The sequence below is a fragment of the Typopeltis vanoorti genome, chromosome 8 (genome assembly GCF_054136105.1).
Source record: "Typopeltis vanoorti isolate ZY-2024b chromosome 8, IOZ_Tvanoo_1.0, whole genome shotgun sequence".
In the NCBI taxonomy this organism is placed as follows: Eukaryota; Metazoa; Arthropoda; class Arachnida; order Uropygi; family Thelyphonidae; genus Typopeltis; species Typopeltis vanoorti.
In genome coordinates this window covers 92,980,964-93,006,531 of record NC_143556.1, presented here as the reverse complement: position 1 = coordinate 93,006,531, position 25,568 = coordinate 92,980,964, and the positions used below count along the sequence as shown (strand labels likewise).

The 25,568-nt window shown below is 34.0% G+C and overlaps 1 protein-coding gene across 1 annotated transcript in view; it reads right to left on the bottom strand.

The window, feature by feature from the left end:
• Positions 1 to 25,568, bottom strand: part of Usp12-46 (Ubiquitin-specific protease 12/46) — a 179,285-nt gene that overhangs the window by 45,914 nt on the left and 107,803 nt on the right. Inside the window, exon 5 of the mRNA XM_090396425.1 lies at positions 8,727 to 8,875. Within this exon, the coding sequence (XP_090252551.1) occupies positions 8,727 to 8,875 (149 nt within the window). The remainder of the gene's footprint in view (positions 1 to 8,726; positions 8,876 to 25,568) is intronic.

The window sequence follows — 25,568 nt, the reverse complement described above, 5'->3', positions numbered from 1 at the left end:
TATTTCGATATCGATGGTTTCAAAAAATCTAATAGATTTTATGAAACCATCGACAAAAAAAGACATTTTATAATGTCTTTTTCTTGTCACGCAAAATTTCTTCACAAGCCAATGATTTTTTTATTCCTTGCCTTGTGGTTACAATTTGTTCCTCGTTAGAATCTATGTCCTCCAAAATCTGTAAACCTTTCTTTTATGATTGTTCTTACTGTGGATTCCTGTAGATCGAATTTCTTTGCTAGCTCACAAATTTTCATTCCGCCTTCAAAATCCTTAATAATGTTGAGTTTTGTTTCCAAAGTCAATGTTTTTCTTTTCTTGCTAGCTGTAGAAGAATCGGACTTGCTTCTTTTGGATGACATTATTATTTTTTATGTGATAAAATTTTTATCAAGAACATAACATTAAACAATCGCAAGGTTTGTAGACTATAAAAATCGTGTATGAATGGAGACTGTGCGAAAATACGTCAGTGCTTGTTCACAGCATGTACGACACTGGCGAATGCGGCCGGCACCTGAAAGATACGACTAGTGGTGAGGCGTATCTTTCATATAAGAAACCGTGTAACTCTGGATTCGCGTAAGTCGGGGTATGACTGTACTATGCAAAAAGCCAAGTTGGAATAGTTGGAATATGAAAGAAATTGGCAGCACAGGCTAAGGCAACTCAAAAGAACTGTACTATGCAAAAAGCCAAGTTGGAATATGAAAGAAATTGGCAGCACAGGCTAAGGCAACTCAAAAGAACTTTATCATTTACTGCAAGTAAAAGAAAGAATGAATGCAGAAGAATAACTTGATTGAATGCAGATGGTATCTTAGTATCAGAAGCAGATGAGGAAGTTCATATGAGTCTTCATTTCACCAAGATCAACCTGATGTATGTAACTCTGTACAATGATACCACTACACTGGATGAAGAAAAAAGGTGCATGATAAGGAGATTCTAGATCTTGGAAGTTTTTTTTTTTAGATCGAGATTTTTTCGAGAATTTTTTCAAGATTCTAGATCTGTTGCATAACCTGGATAAGAATTCAGCAATTGTGATAGTTGGGACATCGGCATGTGTGCTAAAGGAATGTTTAGCCAAACTGTTCTTGACATGTTTGTGTAATTTGAGTTTTACCTCAGGAAAGATCCCAGAGGAATGGAAAGAATGTATGTTAATCCCAGTATAGAACAGGATTATTGTATTTACAGTTACTCCAGTATCTCTGGAGTAACTGTAATGATTTTGGAGAAGCTGATAAGAATCCATATACAGAAATGGGTGGACAAACACGATATGCTTTGCAAAAAACAGCATCAGTTTATTAAAACGAGGTCATGTCTTAGTAATTTGCTCATATTTTATAATAATACTAGGGCTGAGTTGGATGGAGGGAATGGATGTACACTATGATACTGATGGACTTTGCTAAGGTATTTGATACGATATTACAGGAAAGGCTAATGCATATACTAGAGCAGGGCTTCTCAAACTTTTTCTACGACGGAACACTTCACAAATCCTGAAATTTTCATGGAACACTTTGATTATTTTGTAATGTATTAATTAATTATTAATTGGTAATTTAACTGATTTTTTATTAATAATTAACAATAAATTAAACATCAATTAAACCATCATTAAATAATTTGTGCTGATTTTCATTGACATCCTATTCTGATCACCAAAAATTTATATTATAAGTACTAACAAATAAAAAGGCGTTGGCTGATTTTTTTTTTCCCTTCCTGAGGGCCCGGTCCCAACAAATTTACTCGTAAATATCTTTCCAAAATTTTTTAAAGTTCATACATTAACATAAGTATTAATAATTAATTATGGCATAATCATAAAGAGTATTAGTACACTTATGTATACGGTGTGGCATGTTGACAAATATAAAATTACATTTAAATTAGTTATCAATCACTGAACTAATGAAATCTTGTAGCATGTTGCAGTTTCCTCAGGCAAACATCATTAAATTAATTTGTGCTGATTTTCATTGACATATCCCATTCTGATCACCAAATATATTTATAATATTATTATAAGCACTTACGAGTGAATGCAGACTTTTTTCTCCTGTGTGCTGGTAGTTTTCCCCTCCTTTTGTACATCCTGGAAATCTTTGTAGGCTTGCACCATTTGTTCCATCACAAACACCTTCAATAAGAGATTTCTTAATACCAAAATTAAGAGTGTCTTGTCTCTTATTCATATTAGATTTTAAATCTGTATTCCTATTACTTTTAAAAAATCACAGCATTCCGGTTTCAGAACAAGCACTTACACACTGCAATACGAACTTGCGAAGAAAGTATTCAGTATTACTAGATTTGAGAACCGGATACAGACTACCTTGATCTTCAATTTCAGTGGAAAAATTTTCTTTATACTTCCTTGCTGATTGGTCACTGACATTTGCAAAACAGATGTTATTTCGTTCAGTTTTGAGAACACGCCACCCATTGTTGTAATCGGCTTGCAGGCAATTTTTATGATCGGTCATAAACGGCGGTATTCTCTTTCCCGATTGTTGAAAGATTTCGAAGTGTGAAAATTATTGATGATTCATGAATATTTCCATGTTTAAAAATATGCCGCTTGGTCACTGACATTTGCTACACAGATGTCATTTCCTTCAGTTTTGAGAACAGAGGATATGTTACTCATTGTTGTAATGGGCTTGCAGGCAATTTTTATGACCCATCATAAACAGCAGTATTCCCTTTCCCAAATGTTGAGAGGTTTCGATGTGTGAAAATTAACGATACACAGATGTTATTAGGCGTTCTGGGTCTGAGCTTTTCAACATATTCATGAATATTATTCTCCTCAGAATATTTCTACTATAAAATATTTATTCATGAAAAATGCTTAGAAAACTAAAATGACAAATTTCAGAACTTCTCGCAGAACACCTAACCTTCCACGGAACACAGTTTGAGAAACCCTGTACTAGAGAACATGGGATTGGAATATAAACTATCAGCTTGGATAAGTGGGTGGCTGATGGACAGATATCATAAAGTGGTATATCATCTGTGTGAATCTGCCGGATGTGAGGTGACCAGTGGTGTGCCCTAGGGATCAGTTCTTGGGCCCCTGTTATTTAATCTATACATTAATGATATTGTAAAGGGGCCAAGAGATCATCAGTTGTTTGCTGATGATGCAAAGAAGATAGGCAGAGCAATCAGAGATGCTACTGATATACAGCATTTCCAGGGTGATTTGAATAGGCTGGAAGTATGGGGAAATATAAAGTTATGAATTTTGAGTACTGCAATATCCAACAGCACATTATATTGGTGGGATTAAGCTTGAAGTAACTGACAAGGCTAGAGATCTTGGAGTTATGGTAGATAGAAAGCTGAAGTATAATTGTCACATCACAAAAATTACAAATACAACTCAGAGGATAACTGTTTAAAACAAACATTGACATGTAAGGATGTGGAAGTCATTTTGCTTCTTTGCAAGGCTTTGATATGACTGCATTTGGACTACTGTGTGCAGATTTGGTATCCTGAGTTCCAGGGAGATAAAGAAACTGTGGAGAGGTTGCAAAGAAGCATTAAAGATGATATCAGGATTATGGAATGTAGATTGAGAGTATGTGTACTGCAGATACTATTAAACAGAAGAAAGTGGGGTGATATGATAGAGGTCTATAAACTTTTGAAAGGGTATTATATGATATCAGTTGACAAAATTTTTCATTAAATGGAAGGTGAGGAGAGGACACGAAGGGTATCTGTGAAAGTTAAGTCTGTGTGGAGATATGAAAGGGGTAAGAGCTAGATTTTTTACTCATAGAACCATGAGTGAGTGAGTGAAACAGTTTGCCTGCTGAAGTAGTGAGTGCATCTAGCATGAACGAGTTTAAGAGAAGTATGACAACGATGAGTCCTTGACTCCCTGGAGGTCTAAAAATAATAATAATCTTATCCTGCTCAAAACTAAATGGTAATCACTTCCTCTTTCATATACCCTATATCAGGGCTGCCCAACCTTAGGTAATACGAGGGGCGCATTTAAAAAAAATTATCCGAGGGCTGCATCACAATGCGTATCTAGCAATTTGGTGAGCAGCAGCAGCGACACAACCTCGAAAGCTGAACAACAAACAACACTAATTGCGCACTAATCGTGTGCTCACATTCCCCATGAGCGCCTGGAGCATGCGCACTGGAACAAAACAGTGTAAGAATGCTTCTTTGACACATCTAATATTTGAAAAACAAGTGGGTATATAGTGATGTAAAAACACCAAATAAAATTACCAACATCGAGATTATCGATTAGTGATAGAATTAAAATATCTAATACGCATTCGATTCAAATTGTCATTTTATATTTCGCTCGTGAAAATCAAAACCCACAGGTGGGCCACACAAAATCGCACCTTCAACGTGACATTAGTAAAGTCTAGTACATGTTGTGAAAAGAACTCCAGCAGGTACATGCCATTATTAGATGCATTACTCTTTCCTTGAAATTTTCCCCAAACTTTATATATATCCAGAATAAATTTTCTATTTTGAATATATGATTTAAAATATTCCTCTACTTCTCTATTAAAATCTTCTATGGATCCATTGGTACAAATATGCCTCACTGCTGAAATTCTCATTTTGAAATCTGTCCATATCAGTATGCTTGATGTCTATTTTGAAAAACAGTTTTAACTTCACATGTAGTATTCAGTGGCATTGCGTGCCCATTTTGGTTGGGTGTGCTGTCGTGTGGGTTATGCAACCCGTGCTACAAATTTCACGTCAATTTGCCCGTATGCATGGGCGTCCGCAGAAAATTTTGCAGGGTGGAGCAAAGTTTAGAGACAAATAATTACATCAATAAACACCTTTTAGCATTTTTTGATGTAATTATTTGTCGATATAAACTATAAATACATTATTTTCATTTTACTTAATTAATCCCAAAATCCTAAATTAAATATTTCAGTTTAAAAGCAAAAAAAAATCATAAAACTAACAAATAAAATAATATTAAATCACATACACTTACCTTTTAAAAATGTATTTTTCTGTTTAAATTTGTTTCACTATAAATTTACAATTCACACTTCACCCAGTGACTCACTAGACACAGAGGGCAAACGAACTAGTCGCTGTTCACAACAGTAATGAATATTTTTATTGCTGCAATAAAACACGTGTTCTATGGCTACCCAGCCATGGGGCGAAACAGGCCAACTCGTAATAAAATTTTAAGACAGAAAAATCATCCCATGGTTGAGGGTGTAAGGTTACATATCTCAATCACTTTTACGATTATAATTTGTGGAATTTTTTACTTGATCCTGGGAGGGGGAGTTCCCTGTTTTCCCCCACCCAGCAGATGCACATAATTGTATGATTGCATTTTTAGCGATTTATGAAAGTTTTGAGAGTGCATAGCGCATCAGCACTCATCTTAATTGGTCCAATGTAATTAATTACAGGATAACTTTGAATACTTCTGCAGTGGGGGAACAATTGGTTTGTTTTAGGATTTATTAGGAAACAACAATGAAGGAGAATGCTATATTTGGTTGGTATATTTGAAATACTCAAAGATGAAAATATGTGAACCATCATTTATAAGACGTGAGAATAGGAAACGAAAGGAATGAATAAGTGTGAGTAAAAATACTTTCATTAATGCTAAATGAATTATTAATAATTAACATTTGCGATAGGTGTGTGTCCTATAAGTTGCTGGGTAGAGCGAATAGCACGAGCCTATAAAGTCTAGTCATGAATAAGTGAATTTATGATGGCATATTTAAAAAAAAAAAAAAAAACTTACGAGGAGATGGAGACTATGGCAGGAATAAATAGGGTTTGATGGAGCAGCCAATCATTTCATAAAATTTGTTGCCCGTGTTATGTGTATTTCTCTGGCTTGTGTATATTTCGCTCCATTTTCCAAGAATTTTCTTTTGTTTACAAGGACTCAGTGTATACATAACATCCGATCGTTATTGGAATTATCCATGCTTTCGGGAATCCTACATTCATTAGTTTTTTTTAAGTATCAGCGGTTCGTCTGTCTTATCAATCTCACATATGGTGGTATTTTTTTGTATATCAACGTCTTATAATACACAGAATATTCATTTTTATTCAGGAATAGATATTTTTACTGTGTTGTTTCCGAAGACTAGAATAAAACTGTCTCTATACCGTTAAAAAAACTTTGCAACCTCAAAAGATGCTACACTGAATAGCAAGAGAAACATTTAGGTTTTTCTCCTAACATCCACTTTCAAATTTTCAGTTCCAGAAAACATGTGTAACAGCTGTTTGTAATACAGCCATCGGATACAGAAAGCGCTCAACTCATGACAAGTGACAACGTTCAATTGGATTGGTTGACACAATAATCAATCACAGCAGCTAAGTGCTGGGTGAGCTCTCAATATGAGCTCACCCAGCCTCATCTTCTCAGCAGTTTAAAAATACTAGAACGGTAAGAATTTGACCCGCTGTGCCCTCTTTACATCTTTTCAAAGGATGCAAAGGGTGTATGCATTCTGAAAGCACACCCGGGTTATTAACGTGAATGTGATACAATGTTTATGAGTCGAAAAGTGCCCTCTTCGTGAAGGACTAATGCTTCATTATCCTTGTGAAGAGGGCAATGAAGCATTAGTATATTGTGTTTAATTTTAGGAATCATGCAAAGTCTGCAAACAATTAGGGGAGTCTTTAACAGGAATAAATGCAAAAATATAATATTGGTGAAACTGATATTTCGTGGATGAGCACTGCACACCCAGAACATTTGCCCCTGGTAGTATTGATTAATACTACTGCTACTTCCTCCTTTCTCTGATTACTACTGCCTGAATATAACAATGCAAGGCTATTATTTATAAGCATCTCATCTGTTTTTATCTTCTTCATCTTGGTAACACAAATTATGTCAAGATACTATAATTCCTCTGCATTGCACCAAAACTTTTCCACTGATGTTTCTTATGCTGATGGTAGCTATCTTCAGTTCTACTAAATCTGGGGTTAACTGAATTTAAATAAGTTAATAAAATGGAAGATAATTTAAAGCTGAAATATAGAGTAAAAAAGAATACCTTTAAAGTATGTATATTATTTACACTTTTTTTATTGCTGCTGTTACACACACACACACGAAATAGTGTAAATTTTGTGAATGATAAAACCTAATCTTTTTCTTTCTTTTCAGTCTTCAAGAGTTTTATTATTATTAAGAGAGAGAAACCTACAGGAACTCATTCAGGGAGGCCACATTTTATCCACACCAGCTGTCATATCTGTTCTTGATTTCATTCGCACTACCTGCACTCACCACCTCAAATGGCAATCGATTCCAATCATGCACCACTCTATGAGAGAAAAATCTAGTTTTCATCCCCTTCATGACAACATTCGTTCTCAACTTCCAAGGATGCCCTCTTGTTCCTTTCCTCACCCCCCCCCCCCCCCATAAAATGAAAAATTCCATCTACTGATATCCCAGATAACCCTTTCAGAAGTTTACAAGAGTCTCAATCATATTACCCCTCTTTCTCCTGTTCGCTAGTGTATTCAGTCCACAAATTCTCAATGTGTCCTCATGACACGTATTCTGCAATCTTAATATTAATTTTTAGTACTCTACTTTACACTCTCTCTCTCTCTGCTGTATCAGAATCACCACATAAACCAAACTTGCACAACAATAGTTCAAGCGATGTTATATCAAGACATTGTAAAGAGGCAAAAAGACTTACTTATCTTTACATGTCAAGATTTTGTTGAATTTTTTCCCCCCTTTAATTATGCTATAAATTAAAGATGCCAAGAAACTATATTCTTGGTTTAATCCTTTATCCAAGTGTAAGCAAACTATGTTAGTGTGTGAACTATCTTCATAGCTAGGCTACTTGAATATAGAGGCTAATGACTTCACATTAATTGCTTTAGTATCCCATAATGCAATACACACATTCTTTCAGATTGGTCGATTGGTAGAGCCTCTGCTACTAATGGCTCGCAAAAAGTTAAGCTAGTTTGAGCACGGTTAGTAGTTGGAAGTAATCCAATCGTTCGATGCTGTTGGCACACTCTCCCTCAATGAGTCTTTGAACTCCCTGGAGGGGTCACATAATACTACTACTAATAATAATAATAATATAATGCAATGCATTAAAGAAAGGACCAATATTTAGACCAGTTTTGCACTTTTACTGAGTTCCTAGCATCTTTAATTTATATGTCAAGATTTGTTTTATCATTGCAATTATCCTCTGAGTTGTATTTTGCAATATTTTCTATATGTTTATTCATATAATTTTCTGGATACTAAGGGTTTACTGGAGCAGCCTTGAGATTTTTTTGTTTAATTCCACACACACATACTGCAAATCACACTCAGTATTAATGTGCAAATCTATAGCACATTAATACTGAGGACAAAAAAAAAGACAATAAAAGAATCCAGGAAATCTACATACAGACCAAATTCTAAAAACAATTCTATTTTACTTCCTTCATCACTAAAGTTCCTGATTGACAAAAAAATAATTTTCTTAAAGTAACACTGCTGATGTTTGAAGATTAACAGATTAATAGATAGACAGTTTCCAAATACAATATGATGCTAGTATAATTCACATTAGCTTCATATAATTAAAAAAAAAAAAAAACAGGGAAAAATATTGCTATCATAAAAAACTGCTTGCATAATCATAAACTATACATACTGTTTCACAATTCAGACATCTTGTTTCATTTGTGAGTGTTCCTTGGAAAATATCATGCACCCAAGTAGGTTCAGGTTTGGAGGACTGTTGTTGCTGATCCCCATTCTGATTTGTATTTTTCCCTTTTAAATTTCCTTGCTGCTTCTCTGCTATAGAAAAACAGGAAATGTAAAAATGCCAAAAAAGAAGGCTTGAAACTCAAGCCTCCTCTAAAACTCACAGAATTACATAATAGTAACAAATTTAATGAAATTATATCTTAAAAGACTGCAAAAGTTCAAAACCAAACAAATCTGCAGATCTTAAGGCAAGTCAAAGAGATGCTGAATTCATTTAGCATTCATTTCTTCCTAAATACCAGGAAAGGCATATTAGTGTAGTTGACCATTAGTAAAAAATAACATTCGAATGATATTCATTACAACTTGCGGGTGAAAAAAAAAATTCAAATAAACCATAGGTGGCCAACAGCAGGCCCAAGGGCCGCATGTGGCCAGTAACGTCATTTTGTGCGGCCCACGGCAGAATAAAAACTATATTAAATTATACGTATTATCAGTTTAGCTATTAGTCTCGACTGCAGATTTTCTGATTGATATACTAGTTATATTCATTATTTCTGATAACGGAAAAAATTTATATTCTCAAAGCCGAATCGAAATTGCTTTATACGTATATATGCTTGATCTTCTACTCAGTTGTAATGATACATTTTAAAGAATAAATTTTAAATGACTTTAAACCGAGATAAAATATTAAATTTTAATGATAATGATACAACTAGTTTCAGCCTTTTACAGCCTTCTTCAGGTATCCACTAAAGGTAGAACACAGTAATAAAAAATTGAAGTTGCAAAAAACTGAGAATTACAGGCAAAAATGGCAATACATAATTGACACAAAAACGTATTTTTCAAGTGATTCTATCTAACGTGCTATTGTTTGTTGTATGCGTAATTGCAGGTTCTCGTGAGCGCGAGTACTGAATAATTGCAGTATGGCTATCAGGGATGTTATAACTCAAATTGCTGTTCAAATGTTCAGGATTAAGGAGGATTTCTCTGGACTCCACGATTTTCCTTTCAAACTCATCACTATAGCGAAAAATGTTTTCGGATTTATCACAGCAAACTGAGTGACTCTGTAGATCGTCATGAGGGTTATTAGAGAAAAGAACGTGACTGGATAGCGCAGATGCATGTGATCTTTTATAGGAGATGTCTCTCTTATGCTCCTCAATACGCAGTTCAACAGATTTGTTAGTCTGTCCAAAATAAGAAATATTACAGTCGCACCATAACTTGTAAACACCTAGATATTTCTGGTTATGATGAATAGGCTTCGGATGGCTTATAAGAGAACGGACTTTAGGGAGTGTAGTGAAAAACGTCCTGATGTTGTATTTTTTAAGGACTTAGCCAATTTATTGGAGACTGAACTAATGTAAGGTATTGAGATGCTACCTTTAGTTTCCGTAGTACGCTGCTTAGGAGGATCCAGAAGAAATTTCTTAATCGTTTTTTCAGAATATCCATTTTGTTTAAAGATAAGAGAAAGGTGATTAATTTCTTTTTGAAGCTCATCTGGTTCATTTAAAAGAGATCGTGCTCTGTGTCCTAAGGTAGAAATAGTTCCGAGCTTTTCTGGTGGAACGTGATGAGATTGACAGTGCAGATATCTCTTGGTATGAGTGGGTTTTCTGTATATAGAGATTTTAAATCTATCAGAGCATCGTGTAAGAAATACATCCAGGAATGGAAGGCAGTTATTTCGTTCTAATTCGGCAGTGAAGTTTATATTAGAATGCTGGTTGTTAAGATGATGAAGAAAATCCAAGACAGATTTTTTTCAAATGTTCAGGATTTAGGAGGATTTCCCTGGACTCCACGATTTTCAATCCACCACAAAAGCTGGGAACTATTTCTACCTTAGGACACAAAGCACGCTCTCTTTTAAATGAACCAGATGAGCTCAAAAAAGAAATTAATCACCTTTCTCTTATCTTTAAACAAAATGGATATGCTGAAAAAATGATTAAGAAATTTCTTCTGGATCCTCCTAGGCAGTGTACTATGGAAACTACTGATTTTAAAGGTAGCATCTCAATACCTTACATTAGTTCAGTCTCCAATAAATTGGCTAAAGTCCTTAAAAAATACAACATCAGGACGTTTTTCACTACACTCCCTAAATTCGGTTCTCTTATAAGCCAACTGAAGCCTATTCATCACAACCTGAAATATCCAGGTGTTTACAAGTTATGGTGCGACTGTAACATTCCTTATTTTGGACAGACTAACAAATTTGGAGACTGAACTAATGTAAGGTATTGAGATGCTACCTTTAAAATCAGTAGTTTCCGTAGGACGCTGCCTAGGAGGATCCAGAAGAAATTTCTTAATCATTTTTTCAGAATATCCATTTTGTTTAAAGATAAGAGAAAGGTGATTAATTTCTTTTTGGAGCTCATCTGGTTCATTTAAAAGAGATCGTGCTCTGTGTCCTAAGGTAGAAATAGTTCCGAGCTTTTGTGATGGAAAGTGATGAGATTGACATTGCAGATATCTGTTAGTGTGAGTTGGTTTTCGGTATATAAAGATTTTAAATCTATCAGAGCATCGTGTCAGAATTACATCCAGGAAATAACTGCCTTCCTTTCCTGGATGTAATTCTTTTAAAATTTAATATTTTATCTGGATGGTTTAGAATTTAAAATTTATTCTTTAATATATATATAGAAAGAGAGAGTGAGAGATATAGATAGACATATATAGAAATATGTAATTAAATTTAAAATTTATTTAAAATTTATTCTTTAATATATATATATAGAGAGAGAGAGAGAGAGAGAGAGAGAGACATATATAGAAATATGTAATTAAATTTAATTTAACAATTTATGTTTAAATCAATCTAGTATTTTATATTGTTCTCAGAGTAGCAAGATTTAACAAATATAGTAATTCAATACCAATAACTATTGTTTTGAAAAAATGCAGAGTTTATTTTTATTTATTATAAGGCTGTAGGACTTGATGATATATATACACCGTATATTTCAGCGTATAGGACGAGACCTAAATTTTAGGCTATTTTTAGGTTTTAAGCTTATGTCAGTTGTATAAGACGACCCCCCCCCCCAATTTCTTCTTTCCCCAATTCTCCAACCAGAGATGGTATTTTACAAATCAGCTAATCGATACAAAATTAATAACGGAAAAAACTCACGTACAAAGATTATTCAATAGTATAATTTTCGCCTGTGTGTGTCACAGGCATCTTCAGTACATTAAGCTCAAATTAAACAATAACTGACAATTCCAAAAAGCACTACCTAAGTAGCTGGTGTAAGATAACTAAAAAGGTTAATAACTTTCCTAAAAATAAAAATATAATAAAAAAAAAAAAAAAATCAACACAATAAGAAGTTAGAAAGATTAGCTGATTTGTAAAGTACTATCTCCCATAAAGGGGATAGTACTTTATGGGAGATAGTAAAACTCTAAATCATTCTCCTAACTTAAATAGATCCTACGTAAGCCGTAGGATCTATTTAAGTTAGGAGAATGATTTAGAGTTTCACATGTTTCTTTATAAAGGCATTCCAGGAGGAACTGACTTTTGTGAAAAACTCTCGTCTTTCTCCAATGAACTCTGTGTCTAGTGAAGATGGCATGTTCTGCAAGTCCAGACTTTTCAGGTTTAAAGTATTCAATATAAAATTGGTGTTCTTCTAGCCGAATAGAGGCAATCTCCCCATTTGTCCGAAATAAGATAATCCACAAGAACACGGGAATCTGGTAGACACCTGGATGATTAAGATGTGGAAGCTTGTCCTTAGGAGAAGTGAGAAAGGTGGAGACTTTTCTAAACGGTCGAAAGGCAACAAAAATATTCAGTGGTTTTAAAACTTTTCCTATACGTTCACTGATGCCTTGTACATAAGGGATAGGAATACGCGTTATTTCTTCTGTGTTTGAAGAAGAAAACATATTAAAACTACTCAAAGTTCTTTTAATGAAGCAATTCTTATAACCATTATATAGAAAGGAAGAAGTTATATATTGTAGTTCTTTCTGTAAAAGATTGTCTGAAGAACAAAAGGAGTGAGCCCTATGAACCAGTGTTTTAATAGTTCCTGCCTTTTGACTGGGATGGTGATAAGATTCCGCATGGATATAATGGCCTGTTTGAGTCTTCTTTCTATAAACTGAGAAATGTAAGTTATCATCTGGTTGGAGAACTGGGGAAAGAAGAAATTGGAGGGGGGGGAGCATCTTATACAACTAACATAAGCTTAAAACCTAAAAATAGCCTAAAATTTAGGCCTCGTCCTATATGCTGAAATATACGGTATATGTATATATGTATATATATATATATATATATATATATATCATCAAGTCCTACAGCCTTACATAAATGTTACTCAATTCCTTATGCATCTTATTCACTAACCATCAATGCTTCCTCCACTTGAGAAACGGTTGAGAAGAATTGTGGAAGAAAAGCTTGGTGAAGAACAAGCTGAATTCAGGCCAAATAGAGGCTGTCAGGATCAGATCTTCACTTTACGACAAATAGTCGAGAAAGCATGGGAATATAACAAAGATCTGTATTTAAGTTTTGTCGATTTGGAAAAGGCATATGACAAGGTGCCAAGAGAGAAGCTATTCAATATGCTGCGGTTATATGGTGTCAATGGGGCATTATATCAAGCAATACTTAGTCTTTATTTGAGTTGTAAGTCAGCAGTTAGAATTGAAGGAAGTACAGGAAGATGATTTAATCTTAAATCTGGTGTGAGACAAGGATGTATATTATCCCCTCTGTTATTCATTATCTATATGGATCACATTATGAAGGAAAGTGGTATTAAACCTGATATCAAAATTGGAGATGTTAATGTCAGCTCTTTGCTTTATGCGGATGATGTTATACTTCTAAATAAATCTGCTACAAGTCTGCAAGATTCCCTGACTAAATTGAATAGCTGTTGTAATAGATATGGTATGAAGGTCAGCAATAAAAAGACAAAGACAATGAAAATAGGCAGAATCATTGAAAATGTCAACTGTGTTGTGAATGGAGAACCTGTGGAACAAGTAAAACATTTCAGCTACTTAGGCACGATTTTTAGTGAAGATGGTAAATTAAATAGAGAAATAGACAACAGAATCAGCAAAGCTGGTGTGGTGGGAAGTCAATTGAATAAATTCATATGGAATAAGAGAGAAATTAGTTGGAACACTAAATTAGCTGTATACAAGACAGTGTTCAGACCAGTTTTAACTTATGGATCTGAGAGCTGGGTCAGAAGTAAAACACTTGACCAAAGACCGTAGATATGAGAGTCCTGAGAAAGATTAGAGGCATGAACAGATGGCATCAATGGCAATATCATATTAAAAATGAGGATATTAGGAAAGAACTTGACATTGTCAGCGTCCAGGAATGCGTTAGCAGAGCTAATCTCAGGTGGTATGGTCACTTAAATAGAATGGGAGAGGAAAGATTAGCAAAACAAGTGTTCTCTGCCAGGTTGGCAGGAAAACGACCCAGAGGAAGACCAAGAAATAGGTGGATTGATAGTACAAAGTGCCTTAGACGATAGAAATATAAGATCTGATAATGTTGGAGTCTTGACAAGTAACAGACTGATTTGGAGGAAAATTGTAGATAGGAAGTTAGTAATGATGTAATTTTTTCATGTAGTACTGTCATATCCTGTACACCCCTTGAGGGTACATGGCAGGAATTTGATGATGATGATGACATTTATGAGATGAAATACCTTTATGAACTGCTCATATATCTCAACTATATTCTTTGTAGTATTTATCATTCTGCCATTTTCACCAAGCAGTATCATCCTTCCATAATCATTCTTTCTTCTACTCGTCACTTATCAAAAGACTTCCCTGGGATATATATATATATATAATTATTATTATTAATTAATTTTTTTTGTCTCATTAGCTAACTGCTGCTTGTACTACAGTTTTGCTATCCTTACCAAGTGAGTTGCCTTTTATGCCTGATTTTTTGTACTCCTTATGTAACTGATTATTATCACCCATCTTGTGCTGCCTCCATAATGCTTTTATCTTCCTCTTCCAGATTGCATGCCTCACTTTATTTAACCCGGCATTAGTAAGGTGGGGTGTCACAGACCACAAAGATATAGAAAGAAATAACTGTGACACCCCCACCTTAATAACGCGCTGGGTTAAGCACCTGTCCTTTGGAATACATTCAGACAGATAGTTCCTGAGTAGGGCTTCAGCAGCTTTGATCTCCTTTCCATCCATTTCCTCATTCCATGATATAGCTGCATGACATCTTCTGATCTTGTCATAATTACCAGATTGATAGTTCCATATATATCTCTTAATTACAGAAGTCCTCATATAGCTGGCCACCACCCAAATGATCACTTCATGATTACTTTCACCAACTGGAGGAAGATTTAATATCCCATTAATAATAACATCCTTTGATGAGATGATCAAATCCAAGAACCTTAACGATCGCTTTTTTCCTGAATGTATCCATAATGATCACACCTTTCTTGTTTGCCAGGTTAATTTGCCTATACATTTCCTTCTCACTACCCACCACATAACCAGATCTATAACAACACTCAAGTAAATATTTCATCCTATTTACCTTTACTTACACTATATTGCATCAAAACTATTGCCATTATTTCCCTCCTACATTATCAGTAACTATTTTACTACCATCAACAGTACTCCTCTCCCTTTTCCGTCCTTTCTGACTTCACAAAAAATGCCTCTCTTTCTGTCAGGATGTCATCCTCATTCAACCACATCCTACTTCAACAATTTTTAGGCAGATAAACTCAGTCAGTGCAACAGTTTCATCCCCTTTATTTGAGATATTTCTGGCATTTGTAAACAAACATAATCACTCGTTTCTGGTTGTATAACAAGTCCCATTGACACCACTTCTTTGATGGAACTCATCCATACTTCCTCACCTAGGCCAACTCAATCCTTTCTACTCACTGAACCTACATCCACAATTCTTACACTGTCTCCTGTCCACACTGATTCCCTCCATTTCTTTTTTTTTCTTCCCCCCCTCTAATTCTCTTCACTCATGCTATTATTCACTTTCCTATTCACAAGCTGTCCTACCTTACTTTCCTGCTCTTTGACATTATCTCTTACCTCATCAGATCTGATATTCACTGCATTCATTACTCTCTCTTTTGGCAACAGTCTCTCCAGATTTAACATTATGATTTTTTAAATTCCAAGAATAATAATATAAACATTGCCCCAGAATGCCAATATAATGGAAAAAAAAGTTTTTTTAAGATAAATTATTATTATAAAATATTATTATGGCATTATGGCATGGTGAGAAAAGCTTTTAGTGGTATTGAAAGTTAGTAGCTTTATTTTTACATGTAAATCCCTTGTTATTCTACTTTTTTGTTTAAAAAATATTCCTACTTTTTGTGGAAATAAATATTAATCCTGAAACTTTGTGGTTTCCAGGCTTTGATCAGCCATTTTATTTCTAACCCTGCTGTCTGATATGTTACAACTGGTCACTAGTTGTTTAATAAAGCCATGCATGTCAGGCATAATATAATTTATTGCTCCTATATATTTTGTTCAGTATGTCATGAGCTTCTTTCAGAGAAACTGGTAACAACATTAATTTATGAATACAAGAACGAGTCATACAGCATGCATATAATATCATGTGTCTCAGTCACAGCTGTCCAGTAGGAGGAAACACTGAAACATGGGAATAGTTGTATAATTAATTAATTAATTTTTAAATAATAAACAATTAACAGTGATTACTTCCCAAAACTTAGAAATAGGTATACAGTCTGTCTGATTAAGATTATCATGGTGGCATAGGGTTTCACAGAGTTGAAAAAATAAGCGATCAAATTTGAACCTACTGTAGTGAAGCATCTTGGTATGTTATCAGTGAACTCTGTGTCTAGTGATGATGACATGAGAAGCAAGACGTGAACCTTCAGAATCCAAAAATCTTATATAATCTTGATGTTCTTTGATTTTAAATAAAATTTACTCTGTTACTTAAAGGATACAGTGAGACCTTCATACATAAAAAATTTGATAATTATCATCCCTCTCCAGAAAGCAATCTGATGTTAAAATGATCAGCATACTCTACGAAAAGGAACATCAGAACAAATAACAAGGACCCTTCACAGATATAATTTGTACATCGCCTTCAAACCAACCCAGAAGTTATCATCTTTCTTACTACCTAGCAAAGATAAATTATCACCTCTATCCTTCCCTGTATGTATCAAATACACTGTTCTTGTCATCTTTGCTACTTTGGACAGACTGGTTGTTCTGCTACTATTAGAATCTAAGAGCGTCAAGATTGTATAAGATTTTTTGATTCTGAAGGTTGTTCAGAATCCAAAAATTGCCTTGCTTCTCCAACCATCAACACTAGACTCAGAGTTCACTGGAACCAATACCAGGATGCTTCACTATAGTAGATTCAAATTTGATCACCTATATTTTGAATCATGCGAGGTCCTATGCCACCATCCTGATCTTAATCAGATAGACTGTATGCCTATTTCTAAGCTTTGGGAAGTGATCGCTGTTAATTGTTTATAATTTTTGTTTATTTAATAATTTTTTGTTTATTTAATAATATTTTTTTTAAATTAATTACTACTATTCCCACACTCTGAAATCTCATAGTGTTTCCTCCTACTCACCACCTGCTACTGAGACACATGCTGTTTGACTTGTTCTTGTATTCATAATTTAAATGTGGTTATCGATTTTCTGTTTTTCCTGAAAGAAGCTCATGACATATTGAACAAAACATATAGGTGAGTTATAAATTATATTTAGTTTTCTCTTACATGTATGAAGCCATTATTGAAAAATTATATTGCCACTGATCGAACACTACTGTCTTGTACATTGCCCTTTGGTTGATTCCCCCCTCCCCCCCTTTTTTTTTTTCCAAAAAAAAAAAAAAAAACTTCTTGCTTTACTTATTCTATCATCTGTTTACATGTTTAAAATATGGTTTATAATTTTCATTAAAAATTATGTCCAGATAATTAAAACATGTAAAATGTTCTCTTGGTTCACTGTTGAGAATGCAGCTGATTTTTTACATGTGAACCAGTTTAATCATAATATAATAATTACAATTATTCATTACAATCATATACAATCATAAAAAAATGTGCTTTTTGTAATAGCATTCTTACATGATGCACATTTTTTTATGATTATAATTGTAATTATTATATTTCTTAACAATTGAACCTGGAGCCAATATTTGGCACAGTTTTGTTTTGCATAATTTTGTCAAAATTATCAACCAAAATTGAAACACTTCATCAAATTTTAATTGAAATTCTGAATACTAAATTTTGGTATATAGTTGCTGTTAATTTCCATCCAGCTGATATTGGAATTCTTAATATCAGTTCGAATAATTTTTCTAAAAAAAAAAAAAAAAAAATGCACTAGTTGAGAATTGAAGTACATTAGCATTCTAAATCCTTTTATTAAATTCCATCCAGTTCTTTGGGCTGGATGGAATTTTATAATTGCACTGTTACATTATTTTGATATAATTTGTCGCATTGTGCCCCTGCATATGCATGAAGTTTTTATTCAAACAAAAATTGGAATAGCTAATATTTACTTGCCGTTGCTTGCCTATATAAATCTGCTTGGAAGGAGTTAAGCTGTTTGCTAAAGAATCAATTCTTGTTTACAATTTGAAATGTTTACACATCTTGTGTTTTGTTCATGAAAGTTTTTTCATGCAATAGAGTTATACAGGTATATATTAAATTTTGAAGTTTTGTACATGTAATATCAAATTAGTAAAATTAATTATTGATTATTTTCAGATATTTTCATAACATTACCCCATTAATCACGATGTCAGATAATTCAGTTAGAAGAAGAAAAGAAAAACTATTTCTTTAGAAACTAAGATTCAAATTTTAGATCATTTAGCAGCTGGTGAAGGTTCAACATCCTTAAGGAAATATTTTGGATTGAACGAAGCTACTGTGAGAACAATTAAGAAAAATGAAAAGGCCATTAGAAAATCTGTTCTTTATGGAACAAAATTAGGTGCTTGTTGTCATCATATATGAGAGACATTATGAAAGTGAAGATGGAAAAGGCCCTAGTGATGTGGATAAAAGGTTGCTCACAAAAAAGGAATACCTTTAGACAAGGCATTATGGTTGTACCAACAGATTCAGGAAAAGGAGCCAACAACATCAAACAACAATTGTGATTTTTTTGCAGGCACAGGTTGACTTACAAAATTTCTCAAAAGATATGCGCTTCATAATGTAAAAATAAAAGGAGAAGTCGCATCTTCAAATGATCCGGTAGCTAGGGAATTTCTTTCAAAAGTGTCTAAAATTATTGAAAATGGTGGCTACACTTCTGATCAAGTTTGGAACGCAGAGGAGACTTGCCTTTTTTTGGAAAAAAAATGCCAAGCAAAACTTATATAGTGAAATCGCAAAAAAGTGTTGGTGGCTTTAAAGCAGCTAAGGATCGTGTGACTATTATTTTGCAGCAATGCTTCAGGAGATTGGATATTAAAACCATTGCTCATTAATCGATCCCTAAGACCACAGGCAATGAAAGGTGTGGATTTTAACATGCAACTGGCAACAAGAATAAAGAGAAAACCAGGAAGACCACCTACAAGATGGGAAGATCCACTAGTGAAATCTATGGGTATAACATGGAAGAGAGAGGCTCAAGATCGAGATCGTTGGAGGCATCTTTGTGACCTGCACTCATGGAGAAATCCTGAGTGAAATACAGGTCCATCAAGGTAATCCAGTGCACTGGAAGGCAAACAAAAAAAGTTGGGTTACAAAAAAAATTTTAATGAATGGTTCCATCAATGTTTTGTTCCAGAAGTTAAATGCTATTTGATGAAAAAAATCTGGACTTTAAAAAGTTTTATTGATTATAGACAATGCACCTGGCCATCCTGTTTTAGAACACCCGAATGTGGAATTTTGTTTTCTCCCACCTAATGCAACATCCTTAATACACCCACTAGACCAGAAACAGTATCAATAAGGCCAGTAATAAGTCGGTTGCTGATTATTATTTATTTGTTATATCATTTAATTACAAAGTTCTCATAAGTTTTTTTCTAGACTTCTTTGTGGCTTTTTAAGAGGAGAAAGTTTGAAAGCAAATAAAAGTTGAGCAGCTCTCAGATGTGAACTGTAGACTAAAATACAGAAATATTATTGAAAAGAAAATGAAAGAGTTTGAGAACAGGAATCAAACCTTGGAGATTCAGTGGCAAACTCTGAAGGAAACATTGATTGATTCTGCTAGAGAGGCATGTGGTGAGGTTGTGTGCAAGGATAAGAAAATCAGAACTCCCTGGTGGACACAGGAAGTTAAAGAGGCAGTGAAGGAAAAGAAGAAAGCATATCAAAAGTTCCTGGCAAATAAGTCAGCTTTTACTCTTACAGAATACAGAGACAAATGTAAGAAAGCTAAACAGTGTGTAAAACTAGCTAAACAAAAGTCATGGGAGGACTTTGGCAAGAATATAGAAAATAAATATCAAGAAGGTGGCAAAATATTCTGGAGGTTGTTGAAGAAGCTTAGGAATGGAGGAAAGAGTGCTGTAAAAGGAATTAGAGATGATAAAGGTGAAATGAAAACAGGAGAAAAAGATATCCTTGAAGTATGGAGTAATTACTTTGAAAAACTGCTAAATGAAACAAGCAGTGATGACAGTACAGTGATAAAAAACACTGACCAGGCATGCAGTCAGGAATACATATCCATACTTGAAGTAGAAAAAGCCATCAAAGGCTTGAAATGTGGAAAGGCAGCAGGAGCAGATGATATTCGACCAGAAATGCTGAAGTATGGTGGTATAAGAGTCTTACAGTGGCTGCACTGCATAGTTCAGAAAGCCTGGACAGAGGGACGAATTCCCGATGATTGGAGTAGAGCTCTCATAGTACCCATATATAAAAAGGGAAATAAAACTGAATGTGAGAATTACAGAGGTATTTCCCTACTGAGTGTTCCTGGTAAGATCTATGCAAGTATACTTGAGAAACGGTTGAGAAGAATTGTGGAAGAAAAGCTTGGTGAAGTACAAGCTGGATTCAGGCCAAATAGAGGCTGTCAGGATCAGATCTTCACTTTACGACAAATAGTCGAGAAAGCATGGGAATATAACAAAGATCTGTATTTAAGTTTTGTCGATTTGGAAAAGGCATATGACAAGGTGCCAAGAGAGAAGCTATTCAATACGCTGCAGTTATATGGTGTCAATGGGGCATTATATCAAGCAATACTTAGTCTTTATTTGAGTTGTGAGTCAGCAGTTAGAATTGAAGGAAGTACAGGAAGATGGTTTAATGTTAAATCTGGTGTGAGACAAGGATGTACATTATCCCCTCTGTTATTCATTATCTATATGGATCACATTATGAAGGAATGCGGTATTAAACCTGATATCAAAATTGGAGATGTTAATGTCAGCTCTTTGCTTTATGCGGATGATGTTATACTTCTAAATAAATCCGCTGCAAGTCTGCAAGATTCTCTGACTAAATTGAATAGCTGTTGTAATAGATATGGTATGAAGGTCAGCAATAAAAAGACAAAGACAATGAAAATAGGCAGAATCATTGAAAATGTCAACTGTGTTGTGAATGGAGAACCTGTGGAACAAGTAAAACATTTCAGCTACTTAGGCACAATTTTTACTGAAGATGGTAAACTAAATATAGAAATAGACAACAGAATCAGCAAAGCTGGTATCGTGGGAAGTCAATTGAATAAATTCATATGGAATAAGAAAGAAATTAGTCGGAACACTAAATTAGCTGTATACAAGACTGTGTTCAAACCAACTTTAACTTATGGATCTGAGAGCTGGGTCAGAAGTAAAACACTTGACCAAAGACTAGAGACCGCAGATATGAGAGTCCTGAGAAAGATTAGAGGCGTGAACAGATGGCATCAATGGCAATATCATATTAAAAATGAGGATATTAGGAAAGAACTTGACATTGTCAGCATCCAGGAATGCGTTAGCAGAGCTAATCTCAGATGGTATGGTCACTTAAATAGAATGGGAGAGGAAAGATTAGCAAAACAAGTGTTCTCTGCCAGGTTGGCAGGAAAACGACCCAGAGGAAGACCAAGATATAGGTGGATTGATACGGTACAAAGTGCCTTAGACGATAGAAATATAAGATCTGATAATATTGGAGTCTTGACAAGTAACAGACTGGTTTGGAGGAAAATTGTAGATAGGAAGTTAGTAATGATGTAATTTTTTCATGTAGTACTGTCATATCCTGTACACCCCTTGAGGGTACATGGCAGGAATTTGATGATGATGATGATGACCAGGGCGTGATCACTACCTTCAAAACTTACCACATAAGAACATTCCAATACATTTTGGATAAATTAGATCAAGAAAATTTACTGACAGTTATTGATGTGTGGAAGAAATTTTCTATTTCGGATTGCATCAAACTTGCCATGTTGGTGCTATCAGAATTGAAACCATTAACTTTAAATGCATGCTGGAAAACTACTTGGCCAGAATGTGTGAAAAAGAAAAACCAATTTCCTTTGCATACAATCGAATATCCCAATATCATCAGATTAGCACATACAGTTGATGGAGAAGGATTTGATGATTTTTTGTCTGCAGATATTGAAGAATTGATGGTTGACAAGGGCTGTTAGTAATGATGAAATAGTAGAGGCTGTCCTTGAGAATCTCGATGAAAAAGAAAAAAGTGATGATTCTTACACATGATCCAAACATGAGTTGAACGGTTTATACGTAAACTGAAGTCGTGCATGGTGCGATATGAAGAATTATACAGAGATCGAAACAGGATCTCAACAATTAATTACAGAGTTCATGGTAAAAAAAAATCAACCTTTGGAATTATTGGAAAATAGTGCTAATTTAGTTCATTTTACTGAAGAAAATGTTTTGCCATTGCAGTATGAACAGGACAGCCAAAGTGTTTCAAATGATGGAAGTAATTTAATTCCAGTCTCACACAAAATAATGCAGCTACTGTCAGAAAGTGATGGTGAATAAAATTTAACTAATAACCATATGCACGGGTATATTTGGGCCTTTTCGAATTTCTGTTTTATTAGCGAGACACTATTTTCTTTTAGAAAGATACATATGTATATATTTTAAATAAGTTTTTAAAATAAAAAAATTTATTCCATTAAAATTAAATAGTCTTATTCAATGATTTCATATTTTGTTTGAAAATAACTTATTGTTTGCATCAGGTTTTCACATCTGCAACCATTCTTCTATTTTTTTCATATGCACTGTATTCTTTTTTACATGGTTTTTTCTGCAACCAATTTACTGTGTAAATGAAGAATTGTGTGTGTGTAGCACCCCCCCCCCCCCATCAGTATGGAACTCGGTATTTTGGACAGATAGGTTGTGGACCACCTTTGTTGGAAAAAAACTTAAAAAATACATCTGGTATGAACAACCAAAAAAGCAATCTAACACAACATGCCTTAGAGGGAAACCATTTCATCATATGGAAGAAATCAAGACTGTTCCTTTGGGACAGGTTCTACAAAACTCAGTTAACTGCAGTAGAATTGATGGTGTGATCTTGCATAGATTTTGATGCATTACCTTATCTTCTCATCAGCATTAGTAACAGAAATTACAATGAAAAACACTGCTGTTACACTCCATGCACATGACAGTCTTTGTTCTTGAGGTAATTTCATTCCCTGTCTTCAATGAGTGTGTATTGTTAAAGGTAATTCTGATAATGCTAGCTTGAGCTGGTGAAACATTGGCCTGTAAACAATTCATTTTAGTCAGTAAATTATTTATTTACATTCCAGTTTCATAGTTTTTGTTTCCAGTAACTTTGATATGAATCAATTATATGGAACTCAGAAATATTAGTTCTGAATTCTCTCATTATGACTCTACTAAAACAGTTTTTAAATTTGATATTGGTAGTTTCCCAATATTTCACTCTTGATAATTGAGAAGCATTCATTCATTCATTTATTTTTTTAAATACACTTCTTCAGTATAGTTTTTGACATCCTCATGATTTCTTAGTTTTTAGGTTCTGAGATGATTGGACAATAAACAAAATAAGTCTGGAAGTTGTTTATATCACATTTTACCTATCTCAAAGTGAAATATTGAATCCTCTTTTTGCTGGCTTAACAAACAAAAGAAGTTAGAGATTTCTGATTTCATGGTCAGGCATTGCAAATTTATATGGCTTGGGAATAAGCTTCATTTTATATTGTGTTTCTCAATTCTTAACTCTGATCTAATATCTTTATGGTGATGTGAAATGATCCCCCCCCCCCTCTCTCTCCCTTCACTTCCCTTTCCTCTTCATTCTGTGTTGCAATTTTGCATATGCACAATACTTAATAAATGGTCATTTAACAGGTTCGAACTGTTAATGGTTGCTTACTATTGAGGAAAAAATATACTGATTTAAATTGTTTCTCTGAATTACATAGCTTCATTAACTCTAGTATGTTAATCATCATCATTACACTTTTCAAGGATTTAGGCCTAGAGTGGCCTGTTCCAGTCTTAGAAGTCATCATTGAATCTCTTTAGAGGACATCCTGGTTTTCTTTTCTTCCTAATGGTTTGTAATTTAAAATTTGTTTTGTATGTTAATATAAAATTTGTATGTCTGGTATGTTAATGATTTTAATTATATCAAAGTTTGGACAGAAGTATGCAAGGTTTATTTCAGGCATGGCCAACTTCGTTCTATACGAGGGCCAATACATGATGAGTGCTAGCATCACGGGCTGCACACTTCAAACACAGAAGAAATAACATATTTCTTCTGTGTTTGAAGAGGAAGACATATTAAAACTACTCAAAGTTCTTTTAATGAAGCAATTCTTATAACCATTAGATAGAAAGGAAGAAGTTATATATTGTAGTTCTTTCTGTAAAAGATCATCTGAAGAACAAAAGGAGTGGGCCCGATGAACCAGTGTTTTAATAGTTTCTGCTTTTTGACTGGGATGGTGATGAGATTCTGCATGGATATAATGGCCTGTATGAGTCTTCTTTCTATAAACTGAGAAATGTAGGTTATCATCTAGTTGGAGAAGAATTAGAAGATCTAAAAAGGCTAACTGCTTATTTGATTCTACTTCTAGGGTAAACTTGATCCTAGGATGAAATGAGTATTAACTTAGTGATAACAATTTTAATAATCCTAAAATTTAAAAAAAAATGCAAAATTAATAATTAAAATTTTGGCTAATCATTTAATTAGGGTAATTCACATAAATACTAAATATATGCTATGCAGAAAATAACGGATATGCATAGATATAAAAATAATGGATATAACAACAATATCTATAGATACAAAATTAATAATGGAAAAAACTCATGTACAAAGATTATTTAATAGTATGATTTTCGCCTGTGTGACACAGGCATCTTCAGTACATATTAAGCTCAAATTAAACAATAACTGACAATTCTAAAAAGCGCCACCTAAGTAGCTGGTGTAAGATAACTAAAAAGGTCAATAAATTTCCTAAAATAAAAAAAAATTTTTTTTTAAAAATCAGTACAATAAAAAGTTATCTCCCTTTATGGGAGATAGTACTTTACAAATCAGCTAATCTTTCCTAACTTTTTATTGTATTGATTTTTTTTTATTATTTTTTTATTTTTTAGGAAAGTTATTGACCTTTTTAGTTATCTTAGGTGGCGCTTTTTGGAATTGTTAGTTATTGT